Raw genomic sequence first — 24,813 nt, 5'->3', positions numbered from 1 at the left:
TGATATGAACCAAGTGGCACATCAGTATTTGCATATGAAACAGACATAGAAATTAGCTTTCAGTCTTTATAACTCTCCTATCCCTACTGTTAGCAAGATAACCTCTCTGTATCAAAGACATCTTAATAGACAAACAGATTCCATACTCTTCATTAACCTTAAAAGTCTTTTTTTTGATAAACTAACAGCATGTAACTTAGTAAGATCCTTCAACCTTCAGTAAGACTTAATATCTTAACATGCTATTTAATAAATAAATAAATAAATACATAAATAATCTAATGCAAGGATGTAGGGATGTTACTTTTTTGTTGTCGTTAAGAAACATTTCCAAAGGAAAAGAATTTCAAAATATTTACACAATTTGCATGTCCTGTTTGAGGATCTGATTTATGTACGTCAAACCAACATTAAGTACCAGGTATAGTTGTCATTTTAGTGCCTTAGGCCAACACATTCTTTTAAATAACATTTATGGTTATATTATTACTTTAGTAGGAGTGAATATTCACAGATAATCTTGAGTTAGAAATCTGCTACAGCTATAAATAGTGTACCACACACTTCCATAAAATATGGTCATATTTCTGGCTTAATTTGAAAACATAATATATAAAAACATTCATTGAAAACACAAGAATCACAAACGGAGAACTAGTAACCAGAGAGAAAATATCTACCCATCTGTATATAGTTAACTATTTCGTCCAAGAAAAAAAAAAAAGTTACTTAAGTTAACATTCATCAGCCAGTGTGGCAATTGATTTCTTTTGCTCTCTTAGCTTATCCCAATAGCAAAGTAAAATATAACAGTTTGAATTAGATTCATAATCTTATGGGCAGCAAAACACCACACCACGCTCGCACTCCCCATAGTCCGGGGTGTGGAGGGGAGTATGATGGGAAAGAAGAAGGCTCACAGTTTTGAGGTAAGAATAATTTAATTACAGGGAAAATAAAGTAAAATAAAGCAAAGGCTGTTCAGATTCAAAGAGAGAACACAATTATTCTCTACTTCCCTTCAATGAGCGATATCCTGTCACATCCTGGGAAGCAGAGGCTCAGTACACGTAGGGGTTGTTGGGGAAGACAAACATTTTGATAATGAGCCTCCATCCCCTTCCCCAGCTGTTATTGCTGAGTGTGACACCACACAGTATGGGATATCCCATTGGTCAGTTTTGGTCAGCTGCCCCTGTGATGTCTCCTCCCCACCCCTGCCCATCCCCTGCTGGTTTTGGAGATTTGGAGGGAGTCATGGTGCGGTGGGGCACAGCTCAGCGATAGACAAAACACTGGTGCAATATCAGGGCTGTTTGAGCTGCAAGTGCAGAGCACTGCACTGCTGTAATGGGGTGTCGTGGGGGAAGTTAACTCCATCCCAGCCAGACCCAGCAAAGGCATCTATGAGGAAGTCTGTGTTTACATGTTAGATTAGCGCTGGCTCTCCTTGCCTTTAAGTGTGAGATTCTGGTAATTCAGTTCCACAGCCAAACTTCTCATTAATCAGTTCACAGTTACACAAACCAGTCATAATGAAAACACTGCCGTAATGATATCTAATACTGGAAGGCAGCCTGAGATCAGTGTTCTTCTTTGTGGCTTGGGACAGTTTCAGGAAGGGGATGGGGATAATGAGCACTGTGGGGTTCTGCCTTTCTTGGGAAGTAAGGCGTTGACAGTTCCTCTCCGGAGCTAGCTGAATCTCTTGTGTGAGTGGGTGCCCAGACCAGCTGCACTGATCCCCCAGTGATTTCCTGGGCATCTTCCAAAGGCTTGTTGCAAAAGCAGAAATGGTGTATGAAATGGTAGAAGGTACTTGTTAAAGGGCTGTGACAGCAGTTTGGAAAACAGAACTGAATATGAGAGCTTCTGGAGAGCGAAGGCAACACTCATCTCCAAAGCATTAAGGAGGTTTGTTTCATCTTTCCTCTTGTGGTCCTGCCTCTGTTTTCGTCAGTCACCACGTGAAGGTCAACCAGGGGTACGTGTCAGGACAAGCTATGCAGTGCTGGGAAGCGGACTGGGGTTGTGTCCCCATGGTGCATCCCAGTAACTGCTGCTCCCTGGTGTGTTGCCACGGGGCTGCTGTGTCACAGTGGCGAGGGCTGTGAGGCCATGAGGCGCCGGCCGTGCCGCACACTCCTGTGACAACCACAGAGGCGGCAGGAGGCAGGAGGGACAGCTCTGTGGTGGCAGGTTGCGAGTGGCAGAAGCGCTTCCAGGCTTCGCACACTCCTTGAGGAGCACGTGGTGGTGAGCGGCCCAGTGGCCATGCTGCGCAGGAAAGGTAAGAGGAGCAGCGCCCCAAAGCGCGTGCAGTTCCAGCTGCCCACCAGGGACTGGCAGGAGGAACACAAGTGGGAGCGGAGGGAGGCCACGGGCAAGCATCCTTGCCCACCGGGCATGTCGGGCCTCACCATGAGATTGATGGAGGAGCCCCTGGGGGACGCCAAGAACATCTGGCCATCCAGGAGATCTCTGTGGTGGAGGCGGCTCATCGTTTGTGTGTGGGGGAGGGAGAACCCCTATGTGACGAAGGATGGCTTGTGTAAGGCCAGGGATGACCCCTGCATGGCGAAAGTCGACCCCAAACCCACATGCCAAGGGGTAATCCTCTTCTTAGGGCAGAATCTGCGGATGTTTAGGAAAAGATAGATAGGCTTCTGAGTTTGTGTTTTTTAGTTATGAGAATAAATGTCAGTTGTGTCTCTGGTGACATGCTGTGGTGGCTCTGTAAGCCCCGTCACAGGGCTGTGCAAACTACTGGTGTCCAAGTAGTGCACAAGCCTTCACGCTGTGCCTCACCCATCCCCAACATGCTCAGGTGGGCTACCTGAGGTGAAGCGGTTGAGCCTGAGAAGCAGCTTGTGTGAGTGGGTGCCCAGACCAGCTGCACTGATCCCCCAGTGATTTCCTGGCCTTCTTCCAAAGGCTTGTTGCAAAAGTAGAAATGGTGTATGAAATGGTAGAAGGTACTTGTTAAAGGGCCATGGCAGCAGTTGGGGAAACAGAACTGAATATGAGAGCTTCTGGAGAGCAAAGGAAACGCTCATCTCCAAAGCATTAAGGAGGTTTGTTTCATCTTTCTTCTTGTGGTCCTGCCTCTGTTTTCGTCAGTCACCATGTGAAGGTCAACCAGGGGTATGTGTCAGGACAAGCTATGCAGTGCTGGGAAGCGGACTTGGGCTGTGTCCCCATGGTGCATCCCAGTAACTGCTGCTCCCTGGCGCATTGCCCCGGGGTTGCTGTGTCACAGTAGCGAGGGCTGTGAGGCCATGAGGCGCCGGCCATGCCACACACTCCTGTGACAACCTCAAAGGCAGCAGAAGGCAGGAAGGATGGTTTTGCGGCGGCAGGTTGCAAGCCGCAGAAGCACTTCCAGGCATCGCACACTCCTTGAGGACTGCATGGCAGCAAGCAGCAGTTCTTCCTTTCCTGGGAAGTAAGGCGTTAACAGCTCCCTTCTGGAGCCTGCTGAATCCCTTGTGTGAGTAGGTGCCTAAACCGGCTGGACTGATCCCCCAGTGACGTCCTGGGCTCCTTCCAAAGGCTTGTTGCAAAAGAAGAAATGGTGTATGAAATCACACAGAATCACAGAATCGTCTAGGTTGGAAGAGACCTCCAAGATCATCTAGTCCAACCTCTGTCCTAACACTAGCAAGTCCTACATTAACCATATCACTAAAGGCTACATCTAAACGTCTTTTAAAGACCTCCAGGGGTGGCGACTCAACCACCTCCCTGGGCAGTCCATTCCAATGCCTAACAACCCTTTCAGTAAAGAAGTTCTTCCTAACATTCAACCTAAACCTCCCCTGGCACAACTTTAGCCCATTCCCCCTCGTCCTGTCACCAGGCACGTGGGAGAATAGACCAACCCCCACCTCTCTACAGCCTACTTTAAGGTACCTGTAGAGAGCGATGAGGTCTCCCCTGAACCTCCTCTTCTCCAGGCTAAACAACCCCAGCTCCCTCAGCCGCTCCTCATAAGATTTGTTGCCAGACCCCTCACCAGCTTCGTTGCCCTTCTCTGGACTCTCTCGAGCACCTTGATGTCCTCCTTGTAGCGAGGGGCCCAAAACTGAACACAGTACTCGAGGTGCGGCCTCACCAGAGCCGAGTACAGGGGGACAATCACTTCCCTAGCCCTGCTGGCCACACTGCTTCTTATGCAAGCCAGGATGCTGTTGGCCTTCTTGGCCACCTGAGCACACTGCTGGCTCATATTCAGCTGCCTATCAACCAGTACTCCCAGGTCCTTCTCTGCCAGGCAGCTTTCCAACCACTCATCTCCCAGCCTGTAGCGCTGCTTGGGGTTGTTATGCCCCAGATGCAGGACCCGGCATTTGGCCTTGTTGAACTTCATGCAGTTGACCTCAGCCCATGGGTCCAGCCTATCCAGATCCTCCTGCAGAGCCTTCCTTCCCTCGAGCAGATCGACACATGCACCTAACTTGGTGTCGTCTGCAAACTTACTGAGGGTGCACTCGATCCCCTCATCCAGGTCATCGATAAAGATATTAAAGAGGACTGGCTCCAGCACTGAGCCCTGGGGGACTCCACTAGTAACCAGCCTCCAACTGGATTTGGCTCCATTCACCACAACTCTTTGGGCCCAGCCATCCAGCCAGTTTTTAGCCCAACAAAGCGTACACCAGTCCAAGCCACGAGCAGCCAGTTTCTTGAGGAGAATGTTGTGGGAAACAGTGTCAAAAGCCTTACTGAAGTCAAGGCAGATCACATCCACAGCCTTCCCCTCATCCACCAAGCGCGTCACTTGGTCATAGAAGGAGATCAGGTTCATCAAGCAGGACCTACCTTTCATAAACCCATGCTGACTGGGCCTGATCGCCTGGTTGCCCTGCAAGTGACGCGTGATGACACTCAAGATAATCTACTCCATGAGCTTCCCTGGCACTGAGGTCAAACTAACAGGCCTATAGTTCCCCGGGTCTACCTTCCGGCCCTTCTTGTAGATGGGCGTCACGTTTGCTAGCCGCCAGTCGACTGGGACCTCCCCTGATAGCCAGGACTGCCGATACATAATGGAAAGCGGCTTGGCCAGCTCCTCCGCCAGTTCGCTCAGTACCCTCGAGTGGATCCCATCCGGCCCCACCGACTTGCGTACATCCAAGTGTTGTAGCAGGTCGCCAACCATTTCCTCATGGATAGCGAGGGCCACTTTTTGCTCCCCATCCCCTTCCACCAGCTCAGGGTACCAGGTATCCAGAGAACAACCAGTCTTACCGCTAAAGACTGAGGCAAAGAAAGCATTGAGCACCTCAGCCTTTTCCTCATCTTTTGTAACTAAGTTTCCCCCCCCATCCAGTAAAGGATGGAGATTCTCCTTAGTCCTCCTTTTTGTGTTGATGTATTTGTAAAAACGTTTTTTGTTATCTTTAACGGCAGTAGGCAGATTGAGCTCCAGATGAGCTTTGGCCTTTCTAATTTTTTCCCTGCACAGCCTCGCAACATCCTTATAGTCCTCTTGAGTAGCCCGCCCTCTTTTCCAAAGATTATAAACCCTCTTTTTTCTCCTAAGCTCCAGCCACAACTCTCTGCTCAGCCAGGCCGGTCTAGTTCCGCATCGGCTCGTCTTTGGGCACGTGGGGACAGACCGCTCCTGAGCCATTATTTCCTTCCTGAAGCGTGCCCAGCCTTCCTGGACTCCTTTGCCCTTCCTAACCTCCTCCCAAGGGACTCTGCCAGCCAGTGTCCTGAACAGCTGTTGTGGTTTAACCTGGCTGGCACCTAAACACCACACAGCCGTTCACTCACCCTCCCCCCTCCCTCTCTGGGATGGGGGAGAGAAACGGGAAAGTGAAGCCGGTGAGTTGAGATAAAGACAGTTTATTAAGACAGGAATATAATAATAACAATAATAATAATAGTGATAATGATAATAGTATTAATAATAATAATGTGTAAGAAACAAGTGATGCACAATGCAATTGCTCACCACCCGCTGACCGATGCCCAGCCTATCCCCTAGCAGCCGGCCCCCACCCCGGCCAGCCACCCCTATATATTGTTTAGCATGACGTCAGATGGTATGGAATACCCCTTTGGCCAGTTTGGGTCAGCTGTCCTGGGTCTGTCCCCTCCCAGCTCCTGCTGCACCCCTAGCCTGCTCGCTGGCAGGACAGAGCGAGAAGCTGAAAAGTCCTTGGCCTGGTGTAAACACTGCTCTGCAACAATTAATACATCAGCATGTTATCAGCGCTCTTCTCATCCTAATCCAAAACATAGCACCCTACCAGCTACTATGAGGAAAAATTAACTCTGTCCTAACTGGAACCAGGACAACAGCTCAAAGTCAGCCCTCCGGAAGTCCAAGACAGCGGTTTTACTGGTCCCCTTCCTGACTTCACCAAGAATAGAGAACTGAACCATTTCCTGGTCACTCTGCCCAAGACAGCTCCCGACCACCACATCTCCCACCAGTCCGTCACTGTTTGTGAACAGAAGGCTTGTTGCAAAAGCAGAAATGGTGTATGAAATGGTAGAAGGTACTTGTTAAAGGGCCATGGCAGCAGTTCGGAAAACAAAACTGAATGTGAGAGCTTCTGGAGAGCGAAGGCAACACTCATCTCTAAAGCCTTAAGGAGGTTTGTTTCATCTGTTTTTCATGTGCCACACATCCCAGGTGGCACCAGGAGCTGGGGCTGGGGTCAGCTATGTGTGCAAGAGGACCAGGGCTGCCAGCCTACGTTGTCCTTTGTGAGGGGATGGAATGCAAGCTTTGGGGCCTGCCTTTTCTCTTATGGTCCTGCCACAAGAGGAAAGGGAGGATGTCATTGTGGGAGTCTATTACAGACCACCTGGCTAGGATGACGACACCGATGAATTATTCTTTGTGGAACTAAGAAATACCTTGAGATCAACTGCCCTTGTCCTTATGGGGGACTTCAACTTGCCAAATGTCAACTGGGATTGCCACACGGCCAACTTGAGCAGATCCAGGAGGTTCCTAAAGCACCTTGATGATAACTTCTTGGTGCAGGTGCTAAGGGAGCCAACTAGGAAAGATGCCCTCCTAGATCTGTTGCTGGAGAACAGAGAGGGTCTTGCAGGAGACGTGGCAATTGGTGGCCATCTTGTTCATAGTGACCATGAAGTGGTTGAGTTTTAACATTTTTGGTGACAGGAGGAAAACTGCCACCAAAACTTCAGCCCTAGATACGAGGAGAGCAGACTTCAGGCTGCTCAGGGAACTGGCTAGCAAGGTCCCCGGGAAACTGCTTTTGAAGGCATTGGCATCCATCGGTACTGGTCGGTCTTTAAGCACTGCCTCCTAAAAGCACAAGATTAGGCAATTCCAAACTATCGGAAGTCAAGTAGGCGGGGCAGAAGGTCAGCTTGGCTGACCAGGGATTTTCTTCTGGAGCTTAGGCATAAAAAGAAAGTGTATGGCTGCTGGAAGCAGGGTCAGGCAATGTGAAAGGAATACAGGGACGCTGTTTGCATTTGTAGGGAGAAAATTCATGTGACCAAATCCCAATTAGAGTTGAAGCTGGCCAGCTCCGTGGGAGACAATAAAAAGTTTTTTTTGTTGTTGTTGTTTGTTTGTTTGTTTGTTTAAATATGTGAATAGAAAAAGGAGGACCAGAGAAAACATAGGTCCACTACTTAATGGGGATGGTCACCTCACAGACAAGGACATAGGCAAAGCAGAGACGTTTAGTGCCTTCATTGCAAGCCATGAGATTACTCTGAACATGGAACAGATAAAAAAAAAAAATGGATGATCTGTCAATTCTAACTTTGTAAAATTACTTTATTTGATTAATCTCTGTATCTGTAGGCTGTAAGAGGCTAATAGATCTCAATTAGTAAGAACAAAATTCTCAAATTATGTATCAGTCATCTGAACAGTACATAAAAGCAGTAAGTCTCAATAGTATCATGAATTCATGCATCTTTGAAAACCGAATTCTCAAAAATATGTTTTGTGTGAATTATTCCACTGTTCACTCAAACATTCAAAAGTGAATTTTTATATTTTTCAGAAGACTGGGTTCAAAATCACAGATTTTTATATATATTTTTTTTAATTTTCACATATAAAAACATATACATGTCTGTATAGACTTCGATCGATACCTGTATCTGCCAAACTGAAAAAAAGATACAAATTTTACACAGAAAAAAAAAAAATCTGTAAAAGGCAATATTGCAAATATTGTGGGTTTTTCTGTGATTTTCTCCCTCTCTAAGTGAAATCTCCTTTTTTTCCTCCTCTCTGTAAGTGAAATCTGCTCCTGTGCAGTTAACAAACAGGAAACAATATTTGCATTAATTTGGGATTAAGTATCCACTCAGAAGTGTTATCATAGGGCAAGAGTCTTGCTAGCAATTCAGAAGTGCCACATTAGCTCATTAATAATGAAAAAAAATAGAAAAAAAATCTAAAAAATAGAAATGTAAACTTATTGTGCAAAGAAGCAGTCAGTGAGTATATGACAGTTAAATTAATAAATTGTCTCATACTTCCTGTTATAACTGTTATTGTTACTGTCCCACATGCTTATTTCATTTTTGAGAAATAAAAGGACAGAACTACATGATAACATTTTTCTTCCTTACCATCTGAGTAATATTTATAAACTAACTTATTTTAAAGGCAATTTTGTCTAGAACAGCTAAAAAATAGTAATAATAAAACCAAATGAGAAAAAAAACAATAAAATCTTCTCAAGCCAATAGACAGGCATATGGAATTCTAAAGAGAATAGGTTAAACCTGAAACAAGAAAGTTCACACAGTATCACAGTATCACAGTATCACAGATTTCTAGGTTGGAAGAGACCTCAAGATCATCGAGTCCAACCTCCGACCTAACACTAAGTACTCCACTAAACCATATCGCTAAGCTCTACATCTAAACGTCTTTTAAAGACCTCCAGGGATGGTGACTCCACCACCTCCCTGGGCAGCCCGTTCCAATGCTTAATAACCCTTTCGGTAAAGAAGTACTTCCTAACATCCAACCTAAAACTCCCCTGTCGCAACTTTCGCCCATTCCCCCTCGTCCTGTCACCAGGCACGTGGGAGAACAGACCAACCCCCACCTCTCTACAGCCTCCTTTAAGGTAACTGTAGAGAGCGATAAGGTCGCCCCTGAGCGTCCTCTTCTCCAGGCTGAACAAGCCCAGCTCCCTCAGCCGCTCCTCATAAGACTTGTTCTCCAGACCCCTCACCAGCTTGGTCGCCCTTCTCTGGACTCGCTCGAGCACGTCCATGTCCTTCCTGTAGCGAGGGGCCCAAAACTGAACACAGTACTCGAGGTGCGGCCTCAGTACTCAAGGTGCGGCCTCTAATGATCCTTCCGCAGGTTCCTTTCTGTCTATAGTCAAATACTGTTTTATTACATTTCAATTTTATATAACAGATATCTCAGTTACAATTTGTAAGTGATATTGATAATCTACACCATCTACATGATGTACTGGGTCGGGCTGGGATGTCAACTCTCCCTGCAGCAGCCCATACAGTGCTGTGTTCTGCACTCGTAGCTAAAACAGCAACGGTATCACACCAGTGTTGTGTCTGCTGCTGAGCAGTGCTGGCACAGCATCAGGACTCTCTCTAACCCCCCTAGGGGTGGGCAAAGATATGAGAAAAGAAACATCACCAGGGCAGCTGATCTAAACCAACCAAAGGGATATTCCATACCATATGATGTCACACTCAGCAATAAAAGGTGGAAAAAGGAGGAAGAGGGGAGGGGTGGGCTCTCGTTGTGAAAACGTCTGTCCTCCTCCCGAGCACCGGCTACGTGCGTTGAGGCCCTGCTTCAAGGACGTGGTCAAGCATTGCTCATTTGTGGGAAGTAGAGAGTAATTTCTTTCCTCTGCACTTCCACATAGCCTTTACTTGTTTTGTTTAGTTTTCCCTTTCCCCCTCCCTTTTCCCCTTTCCCTCTTTTTTTTCCCCTTTAGTTAAATTGTTAATTGTTTAGTTAAATTGTTTAGTTAAATTGTTTAATTAATAATAATCTTTCTTTAATAATTATTTCTTTTTTCCTTTAATTAAATCATCCTTATCTCAACCTGTGAGTTGTTCTTTCCTTTACTTCTTCCCCTCCTCATCTAAGGAGGGGGAGTGAGAGAGCGGTTGTGGCGTTCAGCTGCCTAGTCCGGTAAAACCACCACACATGATTGATGCCCTGTTTGCCCTCGGGACCATGCCTTTTGACACATTCTATTCCATTTTGTTTCTTCTTTTAATTCTTTCACTGTCTCTCAGACATTTAAGTGCAAATACAGTCAATTGATCCTTATTATTGATCCTTTGATCAATATTTGATATTGATCCTATTGATCCTGAAACATGATTTTGCAACCACTGCATCTCTTAAGTTGACACAATGTTTTTAGGATTGTTACACAAATCTGACATTGTCATTTCCACTATGTATTCACCAAGCACACAATGTCTGTAATAGTTTTTTTTTTCTTTTTTCCAGAGACTTCAAGTAATATACATACCACAGCTGCTAGACTTGATAACAAAATATGTTGTCTAATACAGTTTACCTGTGTCAGTTTGTGTCCTTGTGTTAATTTTAAAGGTATCTGTTATTACAGCCAGTACTTTGAACTCTGTGCTGTTTTGAACCAGTAGAGGAATGAAAAAAAAGAGCGAGAGAAGACAGAAATATTAATCTAAGCGATTATCAAAATTTGGGAATGGGGAAAAGAGGTAAAATGTCACAGTGATGAAGATAAGAGCTGATAAAGATCCATTATGATACAAATACAATGCAGAGTTCAGTGCTTTTCTCCCGAAGAAAAAACACATATTCAGACATAGCATATATATTTGAATGTATCATAAATAATCCACTATGATCTTCTACTGGTATGCTTAATGATTATATTTATTCACTATAACTCCAAAAGAAAAAGTGGTAAAAAGCTTTCAGGAGAAAGAAAAGTTTAGTTTTAGCTCCTTTGAACTATCAGAAGAAATGTCAGAAACATAGACCTTAGGTTTGATGAAAGTACAGAGGTAGATATGTGAAGTCATTAGAATAAATGACTGCTTAAACATTTAGAATTTTTTTAGGTCTATTTGTCATCCTCCTCTTTTATTCTAGAACTTCTTTGTACAAAGATGATACAACATAGCATCATTATTAATTCAAATTCATTCCTCATTCCTCCATATAGTTCAGTTTGGTTGTGTCCTTGTATGTGATCTTCAACCTCTGTTTTGGTGGCAGGCTGTCATGTCTTGCTGACTCAAGTTATTCTTGTATGGCTTCCTTTGTCATTATGATATCTACCTATTCGCTGCAAAGTTGTCACCATCTTAATCTAATTCTGTTTATTTTTATTTTTTTAATTATTATATATATATTCTATTTTAACATTATGTTTTGTTTTTGTTTTTGTTTTTTCCTTTAAACCATTCAATTTGAGAAAAGAATCAATTGCTTAAACACTGATGTCACGTGCCAATTTCAGATATTTCAGGCCATCCAATTCATCCGTAAGGGGCTGGTGCAAACCTATGAAAACATTGAACCCTTCAGACCACATGGTGAAAGCCAGGCAGCATGATCCAAGGAATCTTGGAGACTAGGTAGCTGAATGCTGCTCATTAATTTCTTTCTAAGACCTTTCAACCCAAAGGGGCCCAAAACTGAACACAGTACTCGAGGTGCGGCCTCACCAGAGCCGAGTAAAGGGGGGACAATCACTTCCCTAGCCCTGCTGGCCACAGTTTCTTATACAAGCCAGGATGCTGTTGGCCTTCTTGGCCACCTGAGCACACTGCTGGCTCATATTCAGCCGACTATCAACCAGTACTCCCAGGTCCTTCTCTGCCAGGCAGCCTTCCAACCACTCATCTCCCAGCCTGGAGCGCTGCTTGGGGTTGTTGTGCCCCAAGTGCAGGACCCGGCACTTGGCCTTCTTGAACTTCATACAGTTGGCCTCAGCCCATTGGTCCAGCCTACCCAGATCCTCCTGCAGAACCTTCCTATCCTCGAGCAGATCAACACGTGCACCTAACTTGGTGTCGTCTGCAAACTTACTGAGGGTGCACTTGATCCCCTCATCCAGGTCATTGATAAAGATATTGAAGAGGACTGGCCCTAATACTGAGCCCTCAAACTGAACTCAAACTGAACAGGACAGTGGAACATTTCTGGATGCCATGTGCCAACATCTGTATTATTAAACAACATACACAGTCCTGGAAGAGCTCTGGTGCAGCTTTGGCTCATTCTTGAGCATGGTTCAGAAATCAGCATGAGCCAGGGAACAATGAGCAACATAGATATATAGTGGTCCTGGTAGTCACAGTAGGTAGCTTACAAACTGATTTTCACCTTTTCCTTTAATATTTTAGGTTAGAGAAAGTGGATTCCTGTATTTAATATAAAAACAAAATACAATTTGATGCTATTTGGTCTCCCTCCATTCTATCTTCCTGGCTAGAAGTGTGACAATACTGAAATTTAGTTGATAACTGCTGGTGGAGTCTACATTTTGCTAAACAGTTAATCTTGAAGAAGACACACTCTTGGTCAGCAGTTCTCCATGCTCCAGACTATGGGCTCAACTGAGTTATCAAACACAAGTAAATGAATGAGATGGCTCTTAGACTCCAACCTTCTCTCCACAGGGACTTTCCATATACTGTGTCATCGGCACCAGCTCCCTCAGATGGCTTAGGGCATCTCAGTTACTGTCAGACACAGGTGCCTAGGTAACTTACACTATAGACCTTCACTGATTATGGTAACGTTACACACATGGCAAAATTGAAACCAAAATTTAACTGAAGAACCAACTTCAAATTTTCAAAAATAATGTTCACAATTCAAGGCCAATTTATGCTTGTGCAAAATCTTTAAATAGTATACAGTTATATGAATTTAAGATTTTTAATGTCTTTTATATACAAATAAAAACAGAAGAGTTCCTTGTGGAGACCAAAGAAAAACCTTTGAAAGTATTAATGCCATTCTCAGTATCAGGAAATATTCTTTCTTTAAAAAAAAAAAATGTTATCAACTAAATTTGTTTTCACAAGCGTCTGTTACTGAGTAATGCAATAAACAGTCTTAGACCTGGATATTGTGCTTTCTCTTTCTTTCAACTTTTGCCTTTATACCAACTTTCTTTCTCTGCCTTTTTTTTTTTTAGCTCTCCTTCCAGCTTAACTTCTTATGTTCTTTTCTGAGTTCTCAATTTCTATCTCAAAATTTTAATGATGCCGTTATTTTCATAAACTTCACCTCTCTGTAGTAGCACTCAAAATATATTGAAAAAGTGGGCCTCTCTCCTTAGAGAACTAAAAAGGAGAACATACATTGCCATTTGCTGAAAAACATTTATTAAACTTATCAGGATGATAGCAAGTAAATGTTATGCTACATTAGAGCTGACTATCCATAAAGGGTTCAGTTTATTTTAGTATTTATGATGAAAAAAATAAATTTTGAGTGGAAAAATACAAACGTTTTTCACGTTCCATTCAAATACTTGCAGAAAGCTTTGAGTAGTCATACTAAAGCATTTATTTATTTGACATACATCCCCTACCCCTTCTGTGCCATGCGGACTCTTACTGCCACAGTAGGAGTCCCTCCTGCACCTTATCTTGAACATCTAGGAGAGCTAAGATGCCTACATTTGTTTGATATTAAGTCAAATCACCAGAGCAACTCAGATTTCTCATGATAAGCTCAGCTATAACTGAAAATTTTAAAAAACAACAACCAAAAAAAAAAAAAGGCACTTGATTTCTTGGTCTATTTCCATTCAAAATCTGGTGTGTTTTTTTTAACTGCACTATTTAACCAAGTGCAGTGAAAGTTAGAACTGCAAGTTGAAGATGTAAGTCATTTTTGTAGTTGTTTTTTTTTTCATTTTTTGTTTTCATTGATTTTTCTGTTTATATTGCAATTCATTCTCTGTTATATGGGAGCTTTTTAACTGAATACGAATTGGTAGATTCTAAACTTGTAACACTTATTTTCTGCTAACATTGACACCCTGTATTGTTCTAAGCAGTCAAATTTTAACTAATGGTTTAAACCAGAGTCTGAATTTAGAGCTGCCTGTAACATTTAGGCAATGCTGACTGAGGGCTTTATTGAACTCTCCAATGCAAATCTTAAAGGCCTATCAATCATTTACCTTGACTTTATCTGTTTTCTTTACAGTATTTTTTTGAAGTTTATTCAGCAGCTGTATTGTACTGAAACTACAGTATTGAAATGCCATGCAATTCGAGTGAGTTACATTTACTCAAAACATCTAAATTATTTGTGGCAAATCTACATTTTTATTTTCCTTTTGATGAGTGAGATTATTGCTTAATTAAAAAATTTCTTCTACTTTTGATTGCTTTGACTATGTCACCGTAGTTCTGCACAGCATCTACTCCCTTTTTTTGTGTGTGTTCGTATGTGTTTCAGATGACATTTACTAGATGCAATCTAGTTGCAACTGCAACTAGACATCTAGATGCAATTGCATTTGACTGATTGCAACCTGGATACAGGTAGAAAGTATCGTTTAGAGTGTTTTTATTTGTTTGCTTGTTTTGTAACAGCAATGCCCAAGTTTCTTTCATTACAAGCACTTTGAAGTTACGTTTCTTGTCTTGAAGAAGCTATAATCTAAATATGAAATAAAGAAAATGAAAAAAAAAAACCACTATGCATCTCCAGTGTGTGAATGGAGAAACTAAAAACTCTATGTTAATAACATTATTAAAAGAAGAGAGACTGTTAATAGTGTGGCAGCATAACAGAAGAAAGGAGAACTTATTACTAAGCATTTTTTCTCTTTAGGGTATATTACATTTTTATGTTTTATTATTATCTCTACATGTTAAATCAATGCAGAAATAAAATTGGATTTTACTTCTTTTTTAACTTTATTTAAAAGTCATTTACTTTACCCCTCTGGAATGGCTGTTACAGGTCTTCCTACTTTCTCAGTATCCCTTCTTAATGCCTTCTCATCATTACAGTACAGGAGCCAACAAAAAGCTTCTGCACATACTAACTTTAAAGTTGTTTGAGTCACCAAAAACTGAAAAGCTCTTATAATAAGACTAAGAGTTTGGTGTGGTACCTCCAAGTGGGAAACTATTGCTCCATGATAATGTTTTATGATCTACCTTTTAGTGTAACATTCTACCCTTATTTATGAGGAATAAAAATGTAAAAAAGAATAAAAATGAAATAAATAGCAGTGCCAAAAATTACCTCGGCAGCATTCAGGCCATGGCCAGAGCTTGCCTGATATTCTTCCTATGAAAGTTATTGGAAGATAGGAAAAAAAGAATAATTACTATGAGGAATTAAACTAGAAATGACATAGAGGTTACAAACTGTGGAGGTGTCTAGAGAGATCCACAAGAACTGATAGCAGAATAACTATTTTTTTGTCTTTCACTTCTTTTGATGCAATATTCTGGCATTTCTTTAACTGAATTTTAACTTTTATAGAAATAGAACTATTGAGACTACATTATTACATAAAAAAAAAAAACTCTGCTTTTTTTTTTTACACTGCCATTTTGATGTTTCCTAAATTGGAGGAAAATGAAGAAAAATATCACTTTCATACTTTTTATTGAAAAGTAGAGAAAGTTTTGCCCTGGTTTCAAAAACTGATTCTTATTGCACTATATTGTAGCATACTAAATCTATTGCATTTTCTTAAATTAATCTTAAAATTAATTTTAATTGCATTTTTTTAAATTAATCTTTAAAAAGGGGAGAAAATAAGCAAAAATCATAATTTTAGGCAATAATCTTGAGTATTTTGTTTTTATTAATTTCTATTAGCATTCAGTATGAATGATGGTTTGTAATATGCTTTAATTTGCCCCAAATAAAGTAGTTTTAGGAGGATTTTTGTTGATAAGGGTTGATTTTATCTTGGATAAGATTTTATAAATTTTGTACAGGAAATGTTCTACTTAACATGTAGTACTGAATTTATAAACTCCACATATACCAATCATCCATTGCTCTACAAACAGTCTTATTATATGTTCTTAGGAATACAATATAAATATTATCTATCCTACTTTCCATAAAACATTAATTAGAGGGGGCACTCTGCTGGATATGCTTCTGAATACCCTTGGAAAAAAAATAATAGACAGGACCTGTCAATGTTTAGTCTGTTCGTTTTTTTACATAGTCTGCTTTCAGGTCCTTATGTCTAGTAGCAGGATGTGTAGGGTATGAAGTATCACTCTCGACAGAGGAAGATGTACTCAGGGAGCAGTTAAGTGAATTAGATGAGTCCATAGGACCAGAGAGGATATATTCAAAGAGGAGTGGCTGAGAGAGCTCAACGATGTCACTGAGAGGATGTTCTCTTTTCTTTGACAGATAATGGCAATTGTGGGATGTTTCTCAAGACTGAGAAAAAGATTATTTCCATGTCTCTGTCCTCAGGAAGAAAGATGTGGGTAACTATAGTCGGATTTTCCTGAACCAAAAAGATCATGGAGCAAATCTGAATAGAATCTACATGCTGGATCACTAAAGACAATGAGGATAATCAGAAACTGGAAGAGGATGTCAAAAGAGGAACCTTCACAGATGCCACTATTTAATGACCCTCAACAGGCTAATCTAACTTTGGACTTGGACCTGCTTTGAACAGAGGATGTTGAATCAGACTCTAGTAGTTCTCTTCCAAATAAAATTATATTCTGGGACTGTTAACAGCCAAGGTAAAAATAAGTAGAAAGCCTTCTTCTGTGCTTGTTCAGCTACACCTGTCTAAAACAAAATAGAGCAAACACTATAAAATAAACAGAAAATTCAGAACACCCTTCTCTTCATTTTTACTTGTTGGACAACATTTCATTTTATTCAGAACATAAGGTTTTCAGTTCTTCATAATTCAACAGTTCTTTGGCCAATTCTTTGATATCTGTTTTTTTGACTGCAGACTACAGAGAAGTAGAAAATCAAATAGAAAGTTGTCTGAAGGTTTATTAGAAAATCTAAATCAGATTTTGGTTATTATTTCATGGTCAATCCTCTCGTTATTAAGGTATTTGCCTAGCTCCAGAAGGATTTAGATATGCTGTAGAATTGAAATGACAAATGTGAAATTAAATTTACTACTGACAGGGAGGAATACAAACATGAACAGCTGTCTTAAAAATATTGGGATGAATGAGCTAAACTAATTAAAAGAAAAACTTGCAGTTTACTCTGTCTCTTTCTCTACAAACTATGCAGTTTACCAAAATAAAGTAGGCAAAAAAATATACTGGTAAAAACATAGTTGAGTATTTTAAATAAACTATATTTAACAGGGAAAACTACCCATAATATTCCTGTGTATCTAGTAGGTATTTTTTTCCATCCAGTTTAAGAATGTAGATTCAGGCACTGCATTTGCTTTATTTTTTTTTTATCTCATCTCTGTTGGAAAATATGAAAAGCAAAAATAGACCAAGTAACTGTCGAGGAAGAACAACCAATTTCTCTTGTTTTCTACAAAATTCCATTAATTCAATAATATATAGGGATGTAAAACTGGACACAGATTAGAAGGCCTTCGGTCATTACCCCTCTATTTCTTTTTTCTTGATGGAAAGCACCTTAAGGCAAATCCTGCAGCTCTGGAACACTGTAAATGTAGATGGACAGCAAGACTGAAATTTAATATTATTCTCTTTGTACTTGTTATACCCATAAGGGAAAAATCCTGGTGTTTCAGATAAAAGCAACATCAGATGACAACTACCAGGGGTGCATAAGGTGTCAGATGCATTTTAATAGTGGTAAAAAGCCTGGAACACAGGAGCAGAGTCAGTTACCAGCTCAGTGGGTAGAAATTACTGGGGATTTTGCTGGCATCTGGGAATCTGAGTATATCAAGCCAAGACAGAAACAGTAAAAATGGAATCTCTTAACACTATAGAATAGAAACAAAATCTTAAGAATGAAAAGAGCAGAAAGAAGAGAAGAAAGATTTCTATGTTTATTACAGCTACTAATCTGAAACTACACGGACTCTGCTTCAGCTGTGCTGCAAACTACCTAGATCTGTTATTGCTTGTTAAGTGGTGTTATTTTCTCATTCATTTTAATTACTGGGGCTATTTAAATACTTTAATGAAGGTTTCTCTTTGCTTTTACTTATTAGTATTTGAACAATACTTTTGACTTCTCAGCCCTGCATATTCCACTTTTTTTTTTTCTCATTATGAAATTTGGTATATATAATATGCAAACTTTCTGTAAAACTTTGTGTCCATCTTCAATGTCCATCTTTGCAATGTTCAAGTTGACAAGGTGACCTTACTGTATTCCTCTACACCAAACAGTTAATGTATGAATTCAAAAATATATTGGCTGTGTTTAGGATTTCCTGAAGGGGCAACCATAGTCCTGTTCTGGATTTACTGCCTCAGCAGAGAAACCAGAGCACAGGCAAGGAACAGTTCACCTGTAGGCTGCAGCCTTCAAGAGAGTTTTATTGCAAAAGTATTTGATTTCTTACCTTAAAACTCTAAAGCATGCTGTGTATTTTAATCTAAATTTTAGGAGTCCATTTTCATTTGTCTGTATGAAGTCAAAGACTACAGCCAAAATGAAAACCTCAGCAAATAATAGCCAAATAAACAAATAAGCAAATAACCAAATAACCAAATAAATAAAGCAAATAATTTTAACCTCCAATTACAATCCAGAATCAAGCAGTTTCATATATACTGGCAGTTTTAATACCAGATCATAGAACCATAGAATGGCTCAGGTTGGAAGGGACCTCAAAGATCATCTAGTGCCAACCCCCTGCCATAGGCAGGGACACCACCCACTACATCAGGTTGCCCAGGGCATCATCTAACCTGGTACTGAACACCTCCAGGGATGGGGTAGATCATCTTAGAATTTTTAAAATGATTATATATTATTTTTATACTTATCATTGCAAGTAATTAAGACGTTTTAAAGTTCATTCAAATAAACAATTAATATGAACGTGGTGTTCAGTATTATTTCACTATACATGTCTGAGAGACCCTGTATGACGGGCTTATTGGTGTGTCATGATCTCAAGCTGAAAAGTGTTCAGTGTATCTGTACAGCATCTAATTTCAGAAATTTCCATTCTCACAGATGAACACCATCAGAGCAGGAAGAGTTTGGCACACCCATAATAGAAAGTTTGCTAGTTGAGGGCTACTTGAACTACTGAAATCTGTGCAAAAGACCTTCTGTCCTGGTTTCATCTAGGACTGAGTTAATTTTCTTCCTAGTAGCTGGTAGGGTGCTATGTTTTGGATTAGGATGAGAAGAGCGCTGATAACATGCTGATGTTTTAATTGTTGCAGAGCAGTGCTTACACCAGGCCAAGGACTTTTCAGCTTCTCGCTCTGTCCTGCCAGCGAGCAGGCTAGGGGTGCAGCAGGAGCTGGGAGGGGACAGACCCAGGACAGCTGACCCAAACTGGCCAAAGGGGTATTCCATACCATCTGACGTCATGCTAAACAATATATAGGGGTGGCTAGCCGGGGTGGGGGGCCGGCTGCTCAGGGATAGGCTGGGCATCGGTCAGCAGGTGGTGAGCAATTGCATTGTGCATCACTTGTTTCGTAGACATTAGTAGTAGTAGTACCTTATTATTATTATTATTATTATTATTATTGTTATTGTTATTGTTATTGTTATTGTTATTGTTATTGTTATTGTTATTGTTATTGTTATTGTTATTGTTATTATTATTTTCCTGTCTTAATAAACTGTCTTTATCTCAACTCACCGGCTTCACTTTCCCGTTTCTCTCCCCCATCCCAGAGAGGGAGGGGGGAGGGTGAGCGAACGGCTGTGTGGTGTTTAGCTGCCAGCCAGGTTAAACCGGGTTAAACCGCAACACCTTCAAATGCCCAACCTTCAAATATCACCTTCTGCAGTCACTTATTTTTGTGTTGTATAAAAAAAAGAGGGAAGCATACATAAGGGGCCACAGAAAATCCTGTTCTAAGAAATAAGCAGATCCAGAATATTTATTGTCAGTTTCAATATCCTGTGTTTACATCCTACCTGTGTGCAGGTATCTTCCGATTCCCGGCAATCAGAATAACGTCACAGAGCTGCTGTTGCTTCAGGTAGCTCTCCATCTTTCTGAAGGTTTGCTCAGCATGGTGAACAGCCTGGTAGAACTCCTCAGAACTACTCGAATCCATGTCACAGTGACGTGACAGGGGATGGCTGGCTGCTGACAGTCTGAAAAGCACAAAAGAAACTCTGTGTTGATAAGATGTGACCAAAATGTCTAGGTGTTGTCTAGACTTCATTGCAAACTTCTAGAAGATATGAGCAATCACTGCATCCTTCCCAATTCTCATCATCAGAAATACAAGATGGAAAATTTTTACTGCACTGTAAGGGACGAGTTGTAAGTTTTCACAGTGAAAGAGGGCTTTTCGTTTGTTTGCTTGTTTGTTTTTTAGCACAGACATGGAAATAATGTATTTCTTTCTTCTTTGATAAAGATACTAAAAATACAAATATGAACAACAAACAGATGTTCAGTATATTCATGTTAAGGTTAACACAACAGCTGCATCTTCATTATCAGAATATGACTGGGCTCTTTACATATGTTTAGCATTTTAGAGCAAAAATATTTTAAAGAGTTATTTATTTTTCTGTTTCATCATTAATATGCATCCACAAGATAAAGGAATAATGGAAAAAACATGGAAATTTTACCAGTCGGGAAAGAAAATTAAAACTCCAATTGATTTTACATGTGATGAATTGGGAATATTTCCATAATGATAAAATGCAAACCAACTTTTTAGCTAAAAGGCTTATTAATGCAACTTTAGCCAGCAAAGACAATGATATCTACAATTCCAAAAACTGAAAAAAAAAAAATAGAAATGGGAGAAAAATGGAAATATATTTTCACTTTGTAGTCATATTTACTTAGTTCAAATTTACTCAGTTCAGCAATTCTGGTTCAGAACTTTAATGAAAATAAGAAAATTTGCTAGCAAGCACTAGCCCTTGAGGAAACTATGTACTTCAAAATAATTCCTGACACAGACAAGTGCCTTCTTTTACAAATACATAATGAGATTTTTCCAAATGAAAGCCACAGGATTTTATGTATCTTGTGGTGAGAGAGTGTAAGTAATTTTGATAACTTACAGTAATAACATAGCAGTTTCATTATATAAACTTTGAGTTCATTGGGAACAGTATTAATAGACCTATTAGATAATGCTGTCTGCAATCCTGGTGCAGGAAACATTTGAAAAATGCATACGGATAATTAAAAAATCAGCTGTTATGATAATATGAAATACAGTTATTTAGAAAAAAAAAACTTTAATATTTTTACTGACTCTTGATGGACTATAATATGGTTTAGAAAAACAGTATTTACTTTTGACATATACCAGTGATTTATTTTTGAATTATTTTTTGTACAAAGGTGTTCTGCATAATGTCCTACAGTTATTGTATGAGGGTCTACATGGGAAAAGAGGAAAGGCTAGTTCATCTTTCTGTCACAGTAATTGCTACATTTCACAACCTTCCTTTAAAGTAGTTAGAAGCCTGAAAAATTGGAGGTGGCCTGCAGATAATTTTACACAGAACCAACTCAGTTACCATTGTATCTCACCCCCTGATCTGTGTCATATACAGGTATTAGTGTAAGTTACCTTTTAAAATTATTACCCACATTAATGTCACTTGCATAGAATTAAATTGGACCCTGAGAAATCATCATCTGTTTCAAATTAATCAATATTGCTATTTATATGCTGGTAAGGTTACCATATATGTGATCCTGAACCACTGGGTGGGTGGTTTACCCTGGGTATAAACCAAGAGTCTATAAGAAATTGAACTGGCAAAACTTTATTAGCCATAATTTATCAACAGAAGCAGTTATGAATTGGTGATTTAGAAAAGAATATTTCCTTAATTCTGTTATATTCACCATGTTATATGTTCAAGTAGTTTATGCAAGATACCTCTTATGAGCTCCCCCTAAAGAATACAATAAATGTATTATTTCCATACGTGACATAATCTGCTTATATGTGTTCCTGTCCTATCTGGACTGCCAATCATGTTGAACAGAAATTCAAATTTATTTTCATATCTTTGGATGATCAACAAATATTTTCACATAAAAATGTAAAGATGGAGCTCATTAGTATGGGAAGTTGGAAGAGATTTCAACTTATTCTTTCAATTATTTTCCCTCAGCTTTGTCGTGGCTGTATGCATACTTCTTCAGTTTTATTGCTGAAGAATTAGAATGACAAGTAATTTACAAGAAAGAAATCAGTGCCTAATAAATGGAGTCGGTAGGGTTAAACAGACACATTTCTACTCTTCCTCCAAGAAATTTAGACATGACAACAGCAACAATTCTGAGAAAGGAAAACAACAGGAATGAGCAGGTCTGAATGGATTCATATTGTTTGTTAAATCAGAATTTGGTCTAAGTCAGCTTACAGTTGAACAGATAAGGTATTAATCCTGCCTCTTGGCTATTCTAAATATGCTACGCTTTTCAGGTCAGAAAAACTTATGTTTTTATGCTAGTTCTATATAGTTAGATTGGGCTGAAATGAGATTTGTCATTTTGTCTTTGAATCACTAGACAGCGTTTGACACAAATTTTGTCCTCTTGCCTGCTTGCCATTTATAAACAACACTTTCTACCCTCAAATTCATCAGTATATCTGCCACTTAACAAGTCATTAAATGGCTACCCAAAAACAAGCTCTGAAGGCCCAGAACATTTTAAATTACTATCCCAAAAACTAGCACATAATAAGCTTAGTAGAAGACAATAAGTTAATCTTTTGTTTTCTAAGAAAGCCCAGATAAAAAGTCTGCTACTGATCCTTTTTGAGAAACTCTTTTTCACTACAAATGCTCTGTCTGCAATATCAATCCTTTAAATTCAATCAGCAGCTTGTTAATATAGGAACTAAAGAGCTTCAAAGAGCAAAGACCACTAATTTTGTACCAGTTCATGAAAAGCATTTATATGACCAATTAGTGATATGAAAACAACATTTCCTGTTTGCCTATATTGTTTTTGTTGAGGTGCAGGCAATCTAAACTACATATTCAATGAGACGCTTGTTGATTGCATTCTGCAGCAACCCCAGCACAAATTCACCTGAAGAGTCTGAATTTTTCAAAACACTTTCTAGTACTTTCATACCTCAGAATGGATGGAAAGCTTATTCTGTAATCATTGAACATAAAAGACTCCAGATAGGCTTTTCCCGTAATTTTCTTAGTTGGTAAGTACAAAACCTGAACTTACTGTGGGAATGTCAAACATTCATTACAAAATTTCAAACAGAAAAAGTGTTCAGTCTAAAACACTTTTTATGTTTAAACAATTCGGTTAACAGTAAAGAAATAAGAAAACCAAACCTTCCACAAATTTATGACCATGCTACTGAAGGGATACTACAGGTTGAGAAAAATAAAAGGGCTACAATAATTATCAACACTGCAAATGACCAATAATCTCAAATGTTTCCTTATGAAATGGGAAACCAGAATGAATACCAAGTAAAACAGAAAGGGAAAAAAATTACCCCAGCAACTTTATACAGACTAATTTTCAGAGTTCAGGATGACATGCAGTCCTCAAAAAAGAAATGGTTTAAGAAGAACCCAAAACTGTTGATGAGGAAATTCAGTCTTAGAGCCTAATGGATCTTAAAAGGGAGAAAACAGAAATCAAAGTTTAACTCTGAGGATCTACAGCATCTGACTACACAGTGTTCCTCTTTTCTGAGAAAAAAACATTTTGATTTGAACAAGAGTGCTATTCTCTAATCAACTTTTACCTCCTCCTTACTTTGAAAGAACAGGTAAAACAGCTGTAAAATCCCAGTATAATAGTGTGTACTGATTTTTCCCTCAATTTAACATCTCTTCATCCCACTGTAAGGAAAAAGGAAAATGCATCCTAGCCAAAGGTCTCCTAGAGACTGGTCATATTGACCAAGTTCACCTTTAAGACCTCTGGTCGTTTTGTCCAAGTTTAGATTTATTCAAGTGGAGCAGAAATAAAACATCAGAAGATATCAACATATCTAAGATACCAGTTAGTATCCTACTGTTATTACGTAGATATCTAGTCTGCTCTCCCCTGCATCTTGTACAGTTGTTTACTCATAAAAAATAACATACTACTCAGCCTTGGTTATTGGTCATTGACTTTACACATAAATAGGCTATGACAGAAATAATACCAAAATGAAAACCCTTCACTTACAATAATGCTGAAAGGGAATTAAAGAGAAAATACCAGGAAAAACGGACTTCAGAGGTACAGGTAGCTTTAACTACCTGTATCTTTCTTCTCAGGAAACTGAAAAGTAGTAAACACTAGTAAAACTCCACTCCTGCGTTGCAAAGGTCTGAATAAAGCAATAGTAAACATCAGTAGTTAAAACTGTATTCTGAATAGGTATTAAAAGGAAAAACACCAACTGCAACAAATTTTGAAATAAGAGAATTCATATGACTTTAAACTGTGTTTCTCTTTGAAAACAGAGGCTTAGATTTAGAAATGGTTTTCATTCTTGAGGTGCAGAAAAGAGTAGAACTTAAACACCATACAGAGTACTTTACAGAACACTTGGGTATTTTGCTCACTTAATTGGAATTTATTTCTCATGCCTTCTATTGAAAGCCTTGCCTCAAGTAAAGAATTCTTTACTCAGAAAATGTCATATGATTTCATTGTTACTGGAATACAAAATCCTGCTTTATTTTACTTTTTTTTTTTTTTTTCCTTT

At 39.7% G+C, this 24,813-nt stretch overlaps 1 protein-coding gene and 1 long non-coding RNA gene across 2 annotated transcripts in view; one reads left to right on the top strand and one right to left on the bottom strand.

Annotated features, from left to right (window-relative positions):
* The window catches only part of KLHL1 (kelch like family member 1), a 250,133-nt gene that overhangs the window by 152,861 nt on the left and 72,459 nt on the right, over window positions 1-24,813 (bottom strand). The window contains exon 2 of the mRNA XM_066987863.1: window positions 20,057-20,239. Within this exon, the coding sequence (XP_066843964.1) occupies window positions 20,057-20,239 (183 nt within the window). The remainder of the gene's footprint in view (window positions 1-20,056; window positions 20,240-24,813) is intronic.
* Window positions 1,782-16,822, top strand: LOC106046404 (uncharacterized). Its single transcript, XR_007167699.2, has 2 exons — window positions 1,782-2,290; window positions 16,379-16,822. It is a non-coding gene; the product is annotated as an uncharacterized lncRNA (long non-coding RNA).

This window comes from Anser cygnoides, chromosome 1, assembly GCF_040182565.1.
Source record: "Anser cygnoides isolate HZ-2024a breed goose chromosome 1, Taihu_goose_T2T_genome, whole genome shotgun sequence".
In the NCBI taxonomy this organism is placed as follows: Eukaryota; Metazoa; Chordata; class Aves; order Anseriformes; family Anatidae; genus Anser; species Anser cygnoides.
Note: the sequence above shows the minus strand (reverse complement) of the source record. Positions and strands in the feature narration are given on the sequence as shown.